The sequence below is a fragment of the Neofelis nebulosa genome, chromosome 18 (genome assembly GCF_028018385.1).
Source record: "Neofelis nebulosa isolate mNeoNeb1 chromosome 18, mNeoNeb1.pri, whole genome shotgun sequence".
Classification (NCBI taxonomy): Eukaryota; Metazoa; Chordata; class Mammalia; order Carnivora; family Felidae; genus Neofelis; species Neofelis nebulosa.
In genome coordinates this window covers 25,574,090-25,587,465 of record NC_080799.1, presented here as the reverse complement: position 1 = coordinate 25,587,465, position 13,376 = coordinate 25,574,090, and the positions used below count along the sequence as shown (strand labels likewise).

The following is a 13,376-nucleotide window of genomic DNA, read 5'->3' as shown; positions in this document are numbered from 1 at the left end:
GAGCGCCCCGTGTACGAGTGCAGGTAAGAGGGAAGCGATGCGCGCCACGGGCCCAGGTGATGCTCCTGAATAGCTGTCGTTTGACTGGGAAGTGTGTGTCGTAAAGGACATTCAGGCCACAGCCTTGGAAAACTGACTCGCCCTTTTTTGTCCTTAGGTTCCAGCTGGGGTGAGAGCAGCTCAGGGAGAATAACAAATTGGCTTGTTCTAAAGAACCTTACACCTCAGGTAAGAGTTCCAGGCATCCTGGCTGCTGGGCACACGCCAGCCGGCACAGGAGCAAAGGGGTCCAGTCTGCTTTGAGAGGAGGTTCTGCCCAGGCCTGCTAAGTGGGACAAAGCAGATGTCAAGGCCGGGCAGAGGACACAACAGGGCACGATCTTCAGATGCCTCAGGCAGGCTATGGTCCGACCTGGGTTTTTTTTTTACCCTGTGAAATGTACCCAGGAGCCGACCGAAGTACAGGTTCCTCGGGGTCTGCATTTCGTAAGGTTATTTGAAGCAGTTTGGAGCAGGTGGTCCTGGTCCTTCCTGCACTCGAGAAACCCTGGTCCACCCTCTCAGACTAGAACATTTCCTTAGTCCCCGGACCACCCTCCTCTGGAGGCCGGATGTTAAGAGCTCACCCCCTCCTCTCCCAGGGAGCAGTGCCTTGATGAATCCTGTCCTCAGGGCAGGGAAGAGAGAAGACACGAAGCCACAGCAGGGGCATATGGCTAACTAAGGAAGTGGGGATCTGGGGAGTGTCCAGGAGTCTAGAGGCCACAGAGGTATGGCTCTGGGACCAGTGGAGGTGGGGAGGGGGGCACTGTACCCCATCACAGCAGTGAGCCCCAGTGACCAGTGGCAGCAGGAGAGAGAGCAGCGGCGTCCCAGCCGGGGGCAGCCTCCCTGGATGGTCCCCGTGGCGGCTGGTCTGACGGGCGGCCCCCCACACTGTTTCCTAGATCGATGGCTCAACTCTGCGTACTCTGTGCATGCAGCACGGCCCACTGATAACATTCCACCTGAACCTCCCACATGGAAATGCCCTGGTCCGTTACAGCTCAAAAGAAGAGGTAGTGAAGGCACAGAAGTCTCTGCACATGTAAGTTCCGGCCAGTGCGGGACGCCCGCAAAGCGTCCTCACGATGCAAGAGTTTGGGGTTCCCTGTGTGCGAGGGCACAGCTGATGACACTGTGCGGCGTCTCCGGGCCCGCGTGCGGGGCCCCGCGGTGAGAGCGCCTCACAGGGCGGCAGCCTCGCCGTGTCTCAGGCTCCCGGGTCAGTACTCGGAGGCGAAGCGTCTTCCGCCACAGTGGCCCCAGACCTCTGCAGTCACCTGTAGGAGACCGGAGCCTTGGTCTTGGGGGCACAGCCACACTCCCCGGGGCAGCTTTCGCCCCGGGCAGCCGGCCTGTCGCCACCTCCCCGCCTCCCCTGGCCCTTGGAGCAGAGGCTGAGTTCTCCCCCCACTTGGGGTCAGACCCCTCGACACCCTGAGTTTTCACCGCGCCCCGTGTCTCTTCCCTCCAGGTGTGTATTGGGGAACACTACTATTCTTGCTGAGTTTGCCAGTGAAGAGGAGATCAGCCGTTTCTTTGCACAAAGTCAGTCTCTGACCCCTTCTCCCGGCTGGCAGTCTCTCGGGTCCAGCCAGAGCCGGCTGGGCTCCCTCGACTGTTCGCACTCGTTCTCCAGCCGGACCGATCTCAATCACTGGAATGGTGCTGGGCTGTCGGGAACGAGCTGTGGAGACCTTCACGGCACTTCACTCTGGGGGGCCCCCCATTATTCCACAAGCCTGTGGGGGCCTCCCAGCAGCAGCGACCCCCGGGGAATGAGCAGCCCATCCCCCATTAATGCTTTTCTTTCTGTTGACCACCTGGGTGGGGGTGGAGAGTCCATGTAGCGCGTAGACGCAGACTCACGAACTGTGACCTCAAGACGCGAAAGAAAGGAGCACTAAGTTGGGCTCGCCGCCTGCAGCCAGGGGCCACCTGTGGGAACAGCTATTCTCTGCACATTTTCCACTTTGTTTTCCCTGAAACATATCAGTTTGAATACTTGAATCATGCAGGCCAATATTATAATGTGAAAAGGTATCTATCTATTTACACTCCCAAATAGCGCCATACATGCTAAACCGTATAGAATGAGCTCACGTGTATAGTCATCATGTTTAGCCTTTGGGTTTGGTTTCTTTTTGGTTTTTTGTTTTTTGCCTTCCTTGTTTCCCTCCCCGTCCCTTACCCCATTTTCGTTTTCCTCCCCCCCCCTTCTTTTTTTTCTTTTCCTTTTTTTTTTTTTTTTAATTTTTTTTATTTTTTTGTCAAAACCATTTTTTTGGGCTGATAATGTATGAGCTTTTAACTTTGCACTGAATGATGTTCTCTCCGTCTCATCGGCAATATGGGGGGGCAGCTGTTCCAGTGTAAATGTTTACTCAAGGATGTTCTTAAAAGGTGTGCGCTCTCTACTATGCCTTGATGTTTGCCTACCTTATTGTGGTGTTGTGGAGTTTAAAACATCGAGTTCTGATGCTGACTTAGGACTATAAATGAAAGTATTGCACCAGTGTTTTCATGTTCTAAAACTAAAGAATTTCGCTCTGCAGTTTGAAAAACTGTGGCCACAGCTGTGACTTGCAGCCCCCCCTGCCACCCAGGACGGGCCCTGCACTTTGAATAGGCTTTCCATTTTGTTTTGAAGGTTCCCACGTTGAACCTTCTTGTTTACAGATTTTTTTGTTTGTTTTTTGAGAAAAAAAAAAATGTTTACTCTTCCATCATTTAAAAAAAATGTAAAAGACAAAAAAAAAAAAAAATGGAGGATGATTTACAAGATGCTTTCTATCTCTGGGAAAAAGGAGCAGCATTTGGCCATGTTCTTTTGTTTTTCTATTCCTGTCCTAAATCGAAGAGCATGGTTCTCAGGAAAACCAGTTCCCCAGTTAGGAAAAAATAAAAAAATAAAAATTAAAAAAAAAAAAAAAAAAAAAAAACCTCCTTGTAGTTTCTTATAGGAAAAAAAGAAAACCCCGACTTTTAGCACTGATACTACACATTGCTCTGTTCAAGAATTTTCTCTGCCAAAAATAAAAAAAAATAAAAAAGAAGAAAAAACAAAAAAAACGCTTGAAGCTGGAGTCGACATTCTGCTTTCAGATGCTGTCTTTTTATTAGTGAGTGATGATGGTTTGCTAATAATCAATAGGTGATAATAATTTTTGTAATCCCATCAAGTGGCTCTCTGTTTCTGCTCTCTTGTGACTGTGTTAATGTTGAACTGTTGTACCTTAAAGCCGAAATCAGTAACTATGCATACTGTAGCCAAGGTATTGGGCTCACAGAATTGTTCGTTGTATAAAGATTTTAAATGTTGTTGCAAACTAACGAGTTACACCGTTTTTAAACTTCCTTTCTCTCCTCGCCCCCCCCCCCTTTCTTTGCCCACAAATGGTATTATAATGCTTGCTTAGTCAAAGAAGACGGGCCAAACGAGGGTAAACATTTTAACAACGCAGAATTTGCCATCATTTCATTGCCTTGATGCTAACTGTTTGTGTCCTAAGATGCAAAAGAAGTCAGTGGCTTTTAACTGTTTACAAATAGAATGTGATTGTAAAATGTACAGTTTGGTTGTGTTTGAATTATGAAATCCCTCCCAATATAATAAACCATGACTTTTTGGCTGCTCAACATTAATTGTCTCTTTTTTGTGAATTTATTTGTACGCTCTTTTTTTTACAATGAACGTTTCAACGTTGCTGTGTATGAGGGTCCTCATAGAGCAACCGAGTAAAAATCTAAGCAAATATTTGAACATTCTATCCGAACTTCTCCACAATTTCACCCTGAAATAATGTGAGAACAATGGGAACCTGTAGCTTGCTCCTCCCTACCCTCTTTGAGCATCTTTGGGATCCGGTTGCTCAAAGCTCTTCTGTGACTGCATCTTCCCCACCATTTGTGCCCACCTCAAGCCTCAGCAAGAGACCGTTTGGAACATGAAGCTTAATGACTTGACAGTGTTCTGGTGTCAAACTCATACCTCTGTTACAAAACGAGAAATGCCACAACCTGGACTGGCCTTTTTCTCCCCCCTTCACGGCCCTCTGTCCCGGCCGTGGGAGCTCGGGGGCAAACCTGCGCGTGTATTTCCGTGGAGGACTCCAAATCGCGCTCCAGCTTGCCGGGTGTGAGCTGCCACTGGACAGCTTCCTACGAGCGAATGTTCAGTGCGTTCAATGTATATTGACTTCCACACTGGTTTTTCCAAAAACCAAAGGTAGCTTTGAAAAACCACGTTTGGAAATGTTTGGAACGTTAAGCTGATTGACCTTTTGGGGCTTTGAGTAGTATCTATAATTGAATTCATAACTGCGTTAACTGTATTGTTAAAGTGTTTGGGAGTTTTTTGCGCTTGTTATGTGGAAAATAAAGTGTTTGATTTAAAAAATGAAAAAGTGGTCTTGATTTTTGGCCCGTCCTGCCGTTGTTACAACTCCCGTTTCCCAAGCGACCGTGTTCCTCAGTCTTCCGTCACCCCTCGCAGGCGCTCGGGCCTCAGTCCGGGCCCGACCTCGACGTGTCCCCGGGCCCCGTGCTGGCCCCACGGCCTCGAGTCGCCGCCTGCCTGCGGGAGGCGGCCTAAACGCTTTACCGTTCCCGGTCGTGCGTTCCTAAGGACCGCTCGCCACAGTCGCGTGGCTCCCGTGCCCCTGGACGCGTGCCGGGCCCTGGATATCCTGAGCTGCTCTGCTTTGCTGCTTTGGTGCTGCTGTCCCCAAGCGGGCCTGCCCAACGACTCCCACCCTACCTACCCTCCAGGACGGTCCTCGCTGAGCTCGCCTCACCTCCGCCCCTCCCCCTGCCATTGCCGCTTGCTACAAAATCGGCATCCCCTCCCTGGTCGTCATCCCGAGGCTCTGGGCCAGGCCACCGTGTGAGCTCCGGCTCGCCTGTGGAAGCCACGTGCTCAGTCACGTGGTCGGTGCTAAGTAAACACCGGAAGGCGTAACCGCTGTTGCCCATTGACGTTCGAGGACCAAAAATTGCAATGGTGCCTCTCTGTTAAACTGGTTGTACCAGGGAAGGTGGGGGTGAAGTTCTTGACAAGGTGGGGTCAAATTCAGGTTAAAGGGTATGGAGGGAACAGTGTGAAGATAGGGGATTGGGGTGAAGGGGGCGGATGTTCGGATCGAGGACAAACGGAAGTCGCACCCAGCAAGCTGGCTCACTCACCACTGGGCTAAGACACCACTTCCTGAAGCACTGGCTCTGTGCCGTCCTCCCTCTTCCCCAGAGTTTCGCTCTTCTCCTGTGGAGCCCTTAAATTCAGGTGCGGGCGGCGGGGTCGCAGGACAGGAGCCGGAATCGCAACCCTATCGAGCCTTGGGAGCCCCTTCCGGAGACCTGGCCTCTGGCCCCGGCAGGCCCTCCTCCGAGCAGACGTTTGCAAGGTCGTGGGGAAGGGGGAACAAGAGTGATGGTAATTCAAGGGTCCTCCGCATGCCCAGTGCTTTGCACACATCTCGCTTGACCTTCATTCAGAGCACCCCAACGTGGCCCTGGAACAGGAAACAAAGCATAGCGCAGCAACCCTCAAACCCCCCACCAGCACACCCCCAAAGTTAAGCAGAGGGCGGAGAAGTGCATCTCCTCGGGATTAGGGTGCACAGGTTTAAACTCTGCATCCTCGGGTCAAAAAAACATGTGTTGCATTCTGCACTGTTGCTGTTTTCATCCACAGATAGTGTTTTAAAAAGCCAGTTGCCCTGCTCTGATGCTTGCAAAAGGTAAGCCATGGTGAGGCCCCCAGGAGCCCCCACTTGGGTCGGCTTGGGTGGCAGAGACTGAACTCCAGCAAAGGGGCAAGAGAGTGATTCCCCTAGTCCACGAGCCCGGTCCAAGCCTTGGGGATGCCCCTGTCCTGGCTGGCTGTTGACCTAGGTAGGGGAGCACCCAGACCTGCTGGTGGATGAGGGCCCAGCTTCCATTAGTGAGGGAGGCTGTACCGCGGTCCAACCAACTCACAGAAAAAACAAAACAAAAAAAAAAAAAACGACAAGCTTTAAATGCCCCTGGGTCTTGAACAGTCTGTAGGCTGAATTCAACTCAGACCCCCTGTTACATTACCACATCACTGAACCACCTTGAGTCTCCACTGACTTCGTAGTTTTTAAAACCAACTGATTTTCTATTTTAATGTTTATTTACCTTTGAGAGAGACACTGTGAGCAGGGGAGGGGCAGAGAGAGAGGGAGACACAGAATTCGAAGCAGGCTCCAGGCTCAGAGGTGTCAGCACAGAGCCCGATGCGGGGCTCGAACTCACAAACCGCGAGATCATGACCTGAGCCAAAGTCGGATGCTCAACCGGCTGAGCCACTCAGGCACCCCTAAGACCAACTTTAAAAAAAAAAAATTTTTTTTATAACATTTATTTATTTTTGAGACAGAGAGAGAGCATGAACGGGGGAGGGTCAGAGAGAGGAAGACACAGAATCTGAAACAGGCTCCAGGCTCTGAGCTGTCAGCACAGAGCCTGACGCGGGGCTCGAACTCACGGACCGCGAGATCATGACCTGAGCCGAAGTCGGCCGCTTAACCGACTGAGCCACCCAGGCGCCCCTACGACCAACTTTTTAAAACAATCGCTTGGTGAAGGAAAATTGGCGATGTCATCACTGTGTGGAAAATCAGTGCCACTTGCCGTAAAAAAGCAGGAGCTATGAAAACCTCACACACAAATCTGCTCGATTCTGGTGTGATTCGGCCCAAGTCAGGGGGGGAATTAGAGACGGCCTGCCCGATGTGGCGGGGACACACCTGCCGGGGCGAGGCTGCATTAGCCTGTGAGGGGGTGTTACTCCTTTAACTAAAAAGCTCCAGGTTTCCCTCGCCCCCGGGGGGGGTCCCCCTGCACTGGGCACGGACCCCAAGCTGCTTCCGTGGTCCACGAGGCCCTGCCCTCCTCCTGCCTGGCCCCTCACACTCCCCACAAGGGGGCTGGGGACATCCTGCTACTCTGGTCACAGCCCTGGGGAGCAGACACCCCCCACACACACACAAGGCTCGGCTGAGAAAAGTAGATTCGGTCCATATTCAGGGATGGGAAGACGCAGTCCCTGGAGCTTCAGGGGGGTTATGGGAACCTGGGAAAGGGAGCCGCTTCTGAGCCATCCTGCTCTTCTAGAAGGACAGCCAGCTGGGCGGTGGGCACGAATGGCAGTGGGAGAAAGAGCTTGAGCCAGAGAGGGGCTTGCAGTGGGCGCCCTGGCCAGGCCAGGGAGCGTGCGCGGATAAGAGTGCAACCCGCCCAGAGGAGCCCCGCTTGGAAGAGGTAGGGTTCTGGAAACCAGAAGGGGAAGTTCCAGATCCATATTGAGAGTGGAGTTTCAGAATAAACAGGATGGAATCCGGGATGGTTAATTTTATGTGTCAGCTTGGTATGTTTCTGTGGGGGTGTTTTTGGATGAGACTGACATTTAAATCGGTAGCCTTTGAGTAGAGAGATGGTCCTCCATTGTGGGTGAGCCTCATCCAATCAGTTGAAGGCTTGACTAGAACGAAAGGCTGACCTCCCCTGAGCAACAGGAGCAAACAGTCTTTGAACTTGAAATGCACCCCCTTCCTGGGTCTCCAGCCTGCTGGGCTGCCCTGCAGGTTTTGGACTTGCTAGCCTTTACAATCATGTGAGCCAGTACCTTAAAACATCCCTTTTGGAGGCACCTGATTGTCTCAGTCGGTGGAGCGAGTGACTCTTGACCTCAGGGTTGTGAGTTTGGGCCCCATGTTAGGTGTAGAGATTACTTAAAGTCTTAGGGACGCCTGGGTGACTCAGTTAAGCATCCAATTCTTTTTGTTTGTTTGTTTTGTTTTTCCTTTTCAATGTTTATTCGTTTTTGAGAGATGGAGACAGAGCACGAGTGGGGGGGAGGGGCCGACAGAGGGAGACACAGAATCTGAAGCGGGCTCCAGGCTCTGATGGTGGCAGCACAGAGCCTGATGCGGGGCTCGAACTCACGGACCATGAGATCACCACCTGAGCAGAGGTGGGACACTTAACTGACTCAGCCACCCAGGCGCCCCAAGCGTCCAACTCTTGATTTGGGCTCAGGTCATGATCTCATGGTTTGTGAGTTCGAGCCCTGCATCAGGCTCTGTGCTGATAGCTAGCACAGCTATCTGTGCTGATAGCACAGAGCCTGCTAGGGATTCTCTCTCTCTCTCTCTGCACCTCTCCCACTCATGCTCCCTCTCTCCCTCTCTCTCAACATAAATAAATATTTTTAAAAAGTTAAAAACTCTTAAAAAAAAAAAGATCTCTTTCTCTCGATATATACACAATTCTATTGTTTTCATTCTCTTTCTGTAATACCCTGACTAATGCATCCCAGAGTGAGACCGTCTCCTAATAGAAAGCATGTGGACGCTGGGCCGGAACGATTGGTGAGTATCTGGACGCAGGGTAGGTAGGAAACCAATGCTCAGCAAAACTAGAACTGTTTCAACTGTATGTGTCCAGTGGGTGGTGACTTCTGGGAAGGATTGACCGTATTTTTGTCTGTGCTAATCTGTCCCCACCTCCAAGAGCATCCACTCCTTAAAACAGCTTTATCGAGAGCTTGTTAATGGGCTGTGGTGCCCTCGTGGCTGTAGTCGAGTTTAGGACATTTCCGTCGTTCTGTCCCCCTTATGGCAATCATCGTCCATTTCCCCTCCAATCGCCCCGCCCCAGGCAACTTACTAATCCACTTTATATAAATCTGCCTGTTCTGGACACTTCTTATAAAACCCTCTACGTCTCACAGTATGTATGGTGACACCTTCTGTGTCTGGCTCAGCAGAAATTTCCGTGAGCGTGATGTTTTCAAGTTTCATCCACGTATCAGTACTTCATACCCTTTATGGCTGAACAATACGCCATTGTATGGATGGACCACATTTTGTTTCTCCTTCATCAGTTGGACAGTTGGGTCATTTCCGTTTTTTGGCTGTTGTGAATAAGGCTGCTGTGAACACTCACATACAGTGTTTGTGTGAGAACACCAGCTTCCTAAGAGAAAGCGGTTGTCTGTTTTGCTTACTTCCAGCTCCCCGGTCCCTGGGAGACTACGTGGTTCATGGCCGGCAGACAGGGACGACGCAGGGCGTGAATGCTTTCTTAGGTGGCCTTGTACACGATACTTAATATTTCTGCCTCTTCGGCTGTAAAATAGAAATACAGTTTGAGTCTATCATTCTGAAATCCAGGAGGCTCTGAAAGACCAAATTCTTTTTGGTGAGTTTGTAAGCAAACTCGCTTGGTGCGAAATTGATTTGAGGCTATTCACGGGTCTTATTTATACCGCGAAAAGTTCTGCAGTCTCACTGCAGAAACAGTGATGTGCTCGATGACAGAGAATGGCCCCGTCCCCACTGAGGTGTCGGTAAAATACAGGAACGATACTGAGCCACACGGGGGCGCCCACTGGGCACTTAATGCATGGTTTGCTATGCATCAATGATGCCTCCATATGGCCTTTTTTTTTTTTAAGACCAAGAAAAAGAAAAGGAAAGAAAAGAAAAGAAAAGAAAAGAAAAGAAGAAAAGAAAAGGAAGGGAAAAGAAAAGGAAAGAAAAGAGGCTCCCTTTGGTCACTCTTGCATTACAGTGTTAAAAGTACTCTTGCAAGCTGGTGGGGAGTGGCCTTGAAACTGCCCAGCCAGCGGCGGCGAGAGCGGAACCCTCCTTTGCTGTGGCTTTTCTAGCCCTTGATGGGTTTGGGTTCTTTTAGGCCTGGACCTATTTGCCTGTAAGTGGAGAAAGCAGCCACCAGAGGGCGCACCGTGACTCCCTTTTTCTGGAAGAAGCCTTGACAAATCGTTTCACTAGGAGAGAGATTCGCAGGCTTTCCCACACAATCCTACCTAAATCCTTGAAAAAACAAAATCGAGAACAGCCAAACAAACCACTGTCAAAAACTTTTGCAAAGATCCGTCTTCCATGGACCAGCCATCCCACGTCGAGGATCTGACCTAGAGAGATTCTATCTAGGAGACCACATTGACCCCAGTATTCACACTCTGTGTGTTAAAAATAAACATTACAGAAAAAAAATTTTGTTTTAAAGACAAACTCTACGCCCCACATGGGGCTAGAACTCACAGACCCCAAGATGAAGAGTCTCATGTTCTACTGACTGAGCCAGCCAGGCATCCCAGAGGAAAAAAGAATTTTTTAAATTACTGTTTGAGGGGTGCTTGGGTGGCTCATTAGGTTAAGCATCTCACTCTTGATTCCGGGTCATGATCTCACAGTTTGTGAGTTTGAGCCCTGCCTGCATTGGTCTCTGTGCTGACAGCATGGAGCCTAATTGGGATTCTCTCTCTCTCCCTGTCTTTCTGCCTCTCTCTCTGTCTCTCTCTGTCTCTCTCTCTCTCTCTCTCAGAAATATATGAATAAATATTTTAAAAAATAAAAATAAATAAATTGTTGTTTGAAAGAGCAGAGAGCTAGACCCAGGGAAACCTCTCTCCTGGGAAAGCTGTTTAAACTTATGCAGAAAAAAATCAAAGTACTTGCACATCTAGGGTTCCAGTAACAGAGGAGGGAAGCTAAACAACTGGGAGAATAATCCCAATAGTGTGTCACGTGGAATTTATCCTACTGACTGTGGGATGCCTTGTGAGTCAAGATTCTGGCATGAAAAGGAGAATTTAAGAATTTAAGCTAATTTTGGGGCGCCTGGGTGGTTCAGTCGGTTGAGCGCCCAACTTCGGCTCAGGTCATGATCTCGCGGTCTGTGAGTTCGAGCCCCGCGTCGGGCCCTGTGCTGACAGCTCAGAGCCTGGAGCCTGCTTCCGATTCTGTGTCTCCCTCTCTCTGCCCCTCCCCTGCTCATGTTCTGTCTCTGTCTCAGAAATAAATAAACATTTAAAAAATTCTAAAAAAAAAAAAAGAATTTAAGGTAATTTCATAAAGAGACTGTTTCCTGAAATTTCTGCCGCGTTCAGTGCACCAAGGGCTGATGGAGCCCCTGGAGTCTAGCTATCGTGGGCGCAGTCACTCCGAGGCTGAAGAGGTTAGGGAGCAGTGTTACCAAACTCTGCAGAGCCATGGCCCAGAAGAGTGCAGCCACTTCCAGAACCCCAGGGATGCAGCGAAAGAGCAGGGCTGGTGAGGGGCAAGGGAAAATAGGAACACCTCCAATACCTCGGCTACCCTTCCGCACCCTCTGATCTCCTGCGGGCTCCTCCCGTTGGCCAAATGTGACTGGATGCCAGACAGCAAAGGAGGCCAGGTGATAGAGCCCACAGAAATCAGCCTCCTGGGGCACAGAGCCCGGCAGGAAGAGTGGAAAAAAGATCCAGGGCGCACAATGTGGCTGAACTGCGGAGACTGACCATCTCCTCGCTGGGAAACTGGAATGGAATTAAGGCAAGAAATTATAACGGCCTGAACCAGGACGGTGGTGCAGAGGGGAGGGTATAGATGAATGCAAGAGGGAGAACCGGTGGGATGGACTTGCCTCTGTGAAGAGTGAAGGAGAGGAGTCTAGGATGTCCCTGAATTTCTGATTTTGCTAACGGCTACTATCTTGGCGGAGGTCCTAGAGGAAAAGAGTGGGTTTCATGGTGCAGGGGGTAGCAGAGTTTGATTTGGGTCTTGGTGAATCAAGGAGCCTGGGAACAGCCCAGTAGAGCTGTCTAGTTGGCAGCTGGGTATTAGTAATGTGGGCACGATACTTCTTCATTGCTGTGTCCTTAGCTCCTAGCCCAGAGCCTGGCACATAGTAGGTACTCAGAAAATATTTGCTGGAAGGAAGGAAGGGAGGAAGGAAGGAAAGGAAGGAAAGAAAGGAGGGAGGGAGGAGGGAGGGAGGGAGGGAGGAGAGGGGGAGGGAGGGGAAAAGAAGGCAGGATGGAAGGAGGGAAGGAGGAAGGGACAGGTGGGTGGATGGATGGAAGGATGGATGGATGGAAGGATGGATGGATGGATGGAAGGATGGATGGATGGAAGGATGGATGGATGGATGGAAGGATGGATGGATGGAAGGATGGATGGATGGATAGAAGGATGGATGAATGGATGGATGGAAGGATGGATGGAAGGATGGATGGGTGGATGGAAAGATGGATGAATGGATGGATGGGTGGATGATGGATGGATGGAAGGATGGATGGGTGGAAGGATGGATGGAAGGATGGATGGGTGGATGGAAGGATGGATGAATGGATGGATGGGTGGATGATGGATGGATGGAAGGATGGATGGATGGATGGAAGGATGGATGAATGGATCGATGGGTGGATGATGGATGGATGGAAGGATGGATGGATGGAAGGATGGATGGAAGGATGGATGGGTGGATGGAAGGATGGATGGAAGGATGGATGGAAGGATGGATGGATGGATGGAAGGATGGATGAATGGATGGATGGGTGGATGATGGATGGATGGAAGGATGGATGGGTGGATGGAAGGATGGATGAATGGATGGATGGGTGGATGATGGATGGATGGAAGGATGGATGGATGGATGGATGGAAGGATGGATGAATGGATCGATGGGTGGATGATGGATGGATGGAAGGATGGATGGAAGGATGGATGGGTGGATGGATGGGTGGATGATGGATGGATGGAAGGATGGATGGATGGAAGGATGGATGGAAGGATGGATGGGTGGATGGATGGGTGGATGGAAGGATGGATGGAAGGATGGATGGGTGGATGGAAGGATGGATGAATGGATGGATGGGTGGATGATGGATGGATGGATGGAAGGATGGATGGATGGATGGAAGGATGGATGAATGGATCGATGGGTGGATGATGGATGGATGGAAGGATGGATGGATGGAAGGATGGATGGAAGGATGGATGGGTGGATGGATGGAAGGATGGATGAATGGATGGATGGGTGGATGATGGATGGATGGAAGGATGGATGGATGGATGGATGGAAGGATGGATGAATGGATCGATGGGTGGATGATGGATGGATGGAAGGATGGATGGAAGGATGGATGGGTGGATGGAAGGATGGATGAATGGATGGATGGGTAGATGATGGATGGATGGAAGGATGGATGGATGGATGGAAGGATGGATGAATGGATCGATGGGTGGATGATGGATGGAAGGATGGATGGAAGGATGGATGGGTGGATGGAAGGATGGATGGAAGGATGGATGGAAGGATGGATGGGTGGATGATGGATGGATGGAAGGATGGATGGAAGGATGGATGGGTGGATGGAAGGATGGATGAATGGATGGATGGGTGGATGGATGGGTGGATGATGGATGGATGGAAGGATGGAAGGATGGATGGATGGAAGGATGGATGAATGGATGGATGGGTGGATGATGGATGGATAGATGGGTGGATGATGGATGGATGGA

The 13,376-nt window shown here is 50.4% G+C and overlaps 1 protein-coding gene across 11 annotated transcripts in view; it reads left to right on the top strand.

The window, feature by feature from the left end:
• The window catches only part of TNRC6A (trinucleotide repeat containing adaptor 6A), a 100,174-nt gene extending 96,493 nt beyond the window's left edge, over window positions 1–3,681 (top strand). For 10 of the 11 annotated variants that reach the window (XM_058710546.1, XM_058710547.1, XM_058710543.1 and 7 more), the window contains 3 exons: window positions 158–228; window positions 948–1,087; window positions 1,517–3,681. In XM_058710546.1, coding sequence (XP_058566529.1) covers window positions 158–228; window positions 948–1,087; window positions 1,517–1,892 — 587 coding nt within the window. In that variant the 3' untranslated portion in view covers window positions 1,893–3,681. Of the gene's footprint in view, window positions 1–157; window positions 229–641; window positions 771–947; window positions 1,088–1,516 lie in introns of those variants that run through there. The other variant, XR_009256539.1, reaches the window with a different exon arrangement.
• Window positions 3,682–13,376: the final 9,695 nt, after the last annotated feature.